The sequence below is a fragment of the Adiantum capillus-veneris genome, chromosome 1 (genome assembly GCF_014529385.1).
Source record: "Adiantum capillus-veneris isolate H3 chromosome 1, ASM1452938v2, whole genome shotgun sequence".
Classification (NCBI taxonomy): Eukaryota; Viridiplantae; Streptophyta; class Polypodiopsida; order Polypodiales; family Pteridaceae; genus Adiantum; species Adiantum capillus-veneris.
In genome coordinates, this window is record NC_140931.1 from 108,117,644 (window position 1) to 108,123,104 (window position 5,461).

The 5,461-nt window shown below is 42.8% G+C and overlaps 1 protein-coding gene across 1 annotated transcript; it reads left to right on the forward strand.

The window, feature by feature from the left end:
* Nucleotides 1-205: 205 nt before the first annotated feature.
* Nucleotides 206-2,781, forward strand: LOC147465332 (uncharacterized). Its single transcript, XM_086519407.1, has 2 exons — nucleotides 206-518; nucleotides 2,509-2,781. The coding sequence occupies exons 1-2, from the start codon at nucleotides 381-383 to the stop codon at nucleotides 2,650-2,652; spliced, it is 282 nt and encodes a 93-aa protein (XP_086375533.1). The 5' UTR covers nucleotides 206-380; the 3' UTR covers nucleotides 2,653-2,781.
* Nucleotides 2,782-5,461: the final 2,680 nt, after the last annotated feature.

Below are 5,461 nucleotides of genomic sequence, written 5' to 3' on the forward strand. Positions count from 1 at the left end.
GCACAATCTTGTGGTGGCGAAGCGCAGCTTTCATGCAGGACAACCTTGCTGGATGCAATCAAGCTAGAGAGAGGAGATGGTATCACTCTTATCTGAGAGGGGCTCTCTCTCTCTCTCTCTCGGTCCTTTCAATTATTGGAGTTGGTGCGATGTAGTGCAAGCACGTACTATATATTCCCACTATTCCAACGTGCAGGACAGCGAGAGCTAAACACGTTGAGAAGAAAGCGCGCGCACGCCCACCCTTGTGTAACGCCTGATCATCCTCAGCTAGCGGCAGAGAAAGCGCTTCTCTCTCTCTCTCTCTCTCTCACACACACACACACACACACACACACACACACACGCACGCACACGCACACGCACGAACCAGCCCCAGAATGCTGGAAGGGAAGGCAGCGCTGGGCGAGACGGATATGCCGGTGATGATGCAAGAGCATGCCATGAGAGTTGCTAGCAGGGCGTTGGATGTGCTGGATGTCTGCGACTGCCAAGGAATTGCTGCCTTCCTCAAAAAGGTAACTTCCGGCTTCGAACTCGCTCCGGTGTGAAGGTCTGTGTGTTTATTTAAGAGGGTTTTCAGAGTGTTCGCTATGGTTCAACCCTTGCGACATGCAAGTCAAGGCGTGTGAGCGCAGTCCCGGCTTGCTAAGGCATGCCTTGAGAAGAGAGCTAAATGTGGTACACTCGAGAGGGAGGGACAGCCATGACACTAAAGCCCATGGGCTATTAAACCGGGGGGAGCACAAGGCTTGTGGCGCATCCAACCCTCCCATGCCCATATGGTGACCATAATGGGAAACAAATGTACTACAAGGAAACTTGGACAGGGACACAAGTAAACGAGGACAAAAAAAAGTAAACTCGAACACGTCCGAGTAAAATAGGACGACCGGATCTACCTTGCATCGTGCTCGCATAATTCTCTGCCGTAGATCCCATGAAGGGGTCTTCATTAAAGACCCCGTGGGATTTAGTAGCGAGGGAGAGTCTCTAGAGAGCCTTTCAATGGCTTGGTTAAACAAGTAGGAAGAGTCTAAAGAGCTCAAAGGTAGTGCATCTCCTAGTTTTGGACACATATCCCCTCCGTCACACATGTACGGCTTCAAAGTACGGAACACTGTAGTTGATTATTTCTTCTTTCCGATATTTAGGTTTCATCTCTACATAGGGTAAAGAGACCATATTAAGAGCTGGGTCGTGCCAAGGTTAGTAGGGCTAACAAAGTGATAGGAGGTGGTTGGACGCACCCTGAAGGGAGGTAGTTTGGCATAACAAGCTGGCGAGAACTTTGCTGAAAAGAAAATGCACTGATTGGCCTGATCTTGAGAAACTTGTGATGCTTCATTGTTGCCCTAAAATATAGCTTAATCCCTCGTTTTTGAAGGAGTTAGTGGAGCCACAATACTGCTTGTATGATTCTCGTGCAAATTTTGGGGTTTCGACAAGTGTGTTTTTGCTTCTCCCCGCTTGTCCTCGCAAACCCCTAGCTCAAACCAGCTCTAAGGAGAGTGAGAGGAGCCCAACGCTTTTTCAGTGCACTGTGCACTTTTGGGGTCGCGATAGCCATAGCTCAGGCAGTAGTGCTATGCATGACCTACGCGTGGAATAAGCGTCAGTCATCATAGTGGCAAATTTCATGCAAACAAGAGATTAGAAATATTTTCAGTTGGAAAATAATCGAGTCTAATAAAAAAAGTACCGTTGAAAATGGGTATTGAACCCAATTCGTTTGGAGACTCGAATTGCCTCCTTTCAGTACTCAAGTGTTGAACTAAAATTGGCTCCTTTATCCTGTAGATTGTCATCTCTCTTTGCATAATAGCATATGTAAAAACATCTCCCTATAAGTTTCTCTAATAAAAAGTGTAAACTTTTTAATCATATTCTTTGCAAATTCATACTTTTTATAAAATTATCATTGTATGCTTTCTTCCATAGGTATGTCAATCGATCGAATACGACATAGTTGTAAGCAAAGACACGATTTTCTTGAGGGTTTTTGTAGGCCTGTGTGATTAGCACCTTGCTGACAAAGGCACAAGAAGATCTAGAAATTTTCTTATGTAGGAAGACGGAGTCTTTTTAAGTGTTTTTCATACAATGCACAACATCATGAGCTTCTTCTCGGGAGGCACCGCATACCTAGCTAGGTACGATTGGGGGCAAGGGATTGCCGGCCCGGTGGTATGTAGGAAAACGGAGTCTTTTTCAGTGTTTTTCATACAATGCACAACATCATGAGCTTTTGCTCGAGAGGCACCACATACCTAGCTAGGTACGATTGGGAGCAGGGACCGCCCCCCCCCCCCCCCCCCCCCCCCCCTCCCCACCTAGCTAGGTATGCGATGCCTCCCTCACAAAAACTCATGATGTTGAGGTAAGTCACAATGTGGGAATTATTGTGAGAATTTGTGCAAAACTTCTTGTGAGGTGAAAGATGGAACTTTTTCTTCATGCAAAATCTCTCTATGAAAACTAACATTCATGGATGGATGGTGTGTGCAGGAGTTTGACAAGTGCTATGGTCCTGGGTGGCAATGTGTGGTCGGAACCAACTTTGGCTCATTTGTAACACATGCACGAGGAAACTTCATATATTTTGGATTAGAAAAATTAGCGTTTCTACTTTTTAGAGTAGCACCGGTGTAGGACAAATACATGATCTTCTCTTTTGTTGTTGCATCTGGATGGGTCCAATGGTCCCTCAAATGTAGGAATGGCCTATGTTGTACTCGTTAGCTCATTAAATAGTAAAAGAAAGAGAAAATGAAGCACAAATGTGTGTCACATGCCTCACAAAAGCCACTCAATAACTAATGCATCTTTCCAATCAAAATGCCATCCTACATTTGTTTCCTCCATCCTCCTAAAAAGTATAATAAAGAATAACTCTCTCTCTCTCTCTCTCTCTCTCTCTCTCTCCCTCCGCACTAAAGAGCACGGGAGCAAAGAGATGGGATCTACGGTTGAGGGTGCGCGCACGAATTTCAAGGAGATTTGAGGGCTAAAAAAAATGGAGCGTGGAGTGCTGCTCTCGCAGGATTTGAACCCCGGTGTGTGTTGAGCAAGACGCATGGCTTATCCAACCCCCCGTACGCATATGTTGACCATGGTGGGCAACAAACGCATGATAAGTCAACGTGGACAGGTGTACCCATGTCCAAGTTTACTTTTCGACGTCCTAGTTTACTTCTGGTGCATCCTACAACCCTGCACGCCTCTCCTTTTGTGCCCGAGCTTCTCTACCGTAGATCTCACCTCTGGGGCTTCATTTAATACCCCGTGCCCTTTAGTGCTGAGGCCCCCCCCCCCCCCCCCCCCCCCCCCCAAAAAAAAACACATACACACATGGGTATTTACCATACCTTATGCCCACAATCTCTCTCACTCTCTCTCTCTCTCACACACACACACACACACACACACACACACACACACACAATATATGAGTAATTCTCACCTTTGTAGACCTACACATCCCACTTTCTCATATCAAAGTCCATTTAGGGTACATCTTAGGTTTGTGAATGTGATAATTGTCGTGACTAGTAATGTGTATTCTCTGTTCAGAATCGATGGAGAATGTAGGATGGTGATGCTATGTTTCCTTTTAGGTATATATACAATGCAACGGTGTGAGGACAAGATGGATGATGCCACGAGGATCCCTATTTTATTACAAATAGGGGCTAGTGTTAGAAAAAAACCGGGTCGAGTGTATTTTAACCGGTTGAAATCCTAAAATCCCGGTTAGATTTTGAGCGTGCTTTGAAGAAAACTGGGCAATTTTCACATGTTTTAGAGTTAATTACCGGCAAAAGCTTCAAATTTTGACCTAAAAACCGGAAGAATTTCAAATTTGTCCTTATTTTTTCCGGTTAGGAATAATATTTTTTTCTAGCCGTGATAGGGGCTAGATGGGTGCAACACCAAACCACTTTTATACTTTTCTTTGATATTAGAGCAAAGGAGAGAGAATATATGCCTTTTCTTGCATGCTCATGCGAAGACCGCAGATCTTTGTCTCTTTTCTTTCACTTTAGAATGTGGGCACGGCTCCTCACACACATAAGGCGCCAGAAAGAAAGTTGATGGCTCTGCGAGGGTGTCTCAGTGTCGAGATCATGTTGCATTTCTACTTCCCTTGCATCCGACTAGCACATAGACTGGCGCGAGTCCTCTGGACCTTGCTTGTTGCTTTGTGCTACCATCGCTTTGCTTTCTGCTGCCATCAATGTAAAAAAATGAAGTTTTCACTTTCTTTTTAAAAGTAAGAGTGCCCTAAGGATTCACTCTCACCATGGGGGGTTCAAGAGACCATCCGGTTTGGTAGGGCCGCAACTCGTCAAAGCTATTGTGACAACATTTGGCAACTATTTGAAGGTGAAGATTTATGAAATTTCACAAAGTCTAGAATATAAAACTTTTATGTAATCAAAGGGATCATCATTCTTTGTACAAAGCTTTTATCAAATTAATTGAAGATTACTATTTCAATTTTTTCAAATTATTGCTTGCATGCACATGCATGCACAATTGGTATCCAAACTAGGTGTTTTAGGTAATTTTTTGACAAAGCATGAAATGCAAAGACAATTTTCATGCAAGTATATACGAGAGCAAAATGTTATTGATGAGAAAACGAACAAGCACATTGCAAAATTTGTAAGGATAATGATGAATGAGAAGAATATGCCTCACTCTTATTGTGTTGAGGGGTTCAATATGTCTATGTACATTATGAACATGATGCACACTATTGATGGATTTAGCATGACATTAAAAGATAATTTTCATAGAGAAAAACCTCATTTGGCACACCTCAAAGTGTTTGGATGTATTGCATACATGTATGTGTTTGATGAGCTGCATACAATCTTGGATCCGACATCTAAAAATATGTGTTCATTGGTTATTCCCTTGAGAAAAAAGGGTATAATATTATAGTCAGATTATATGTCAAGTGAGGATGACTGGGGATGTGGGTTTTGATGATTTAAAGAGCTAGTATAGTGATTTAAAAGATGATTTTGAGCTTGGTGTAAAGGAAAAGATGGCTTAAAAAAATATGTCACAAATTTTGAGTGGACTGCAAGAGTCACCTAGTTCAAGCCATGTTATAAATCTATAAAGTGGTAGGTTACGTGAAAGGGTAAACCTTTCAAAATTTTAAATGTATCAACAAAAAGGAACGAATGAATTGAAGATGCCCCAAGGGTGCCAAGTTTGAGTGCAAGTCAAAATAATGGTGATTCAAGTTGCTCGAAGCAAAGTCTTGATGAGGAGTTTGGTATACCTTCTATTAAGAATCCATGTGCAAAACAGACATAGATTGAAAATAGGGCACCTGATTGTGATCATGGATCATGTAGACTTGCGAGAGTAAGGAATTATGTGTTGTGATTGACTTATGACAACTATGTGGCTTGCAAATTTGCATTTACAATGAAGATTGTCT

Excerpts from the sequence above, each read along its gene's own strand:
- LOC147465332 (XM_086519407.1), top strand. The coding sequence starts at position 381 with ATGCTGGAAGGGAAGGCAGCGCTGGGCGAGACGGATATGCCGGTGATG. Across the intron at positions 519-2,508 it reads TTGCTGCCTTCCTCAAAAAG|GAGTTTGACAAGTGCTATGG; the intron begins GTAACTTCCGGC and ends TGGTGTGTGCAG.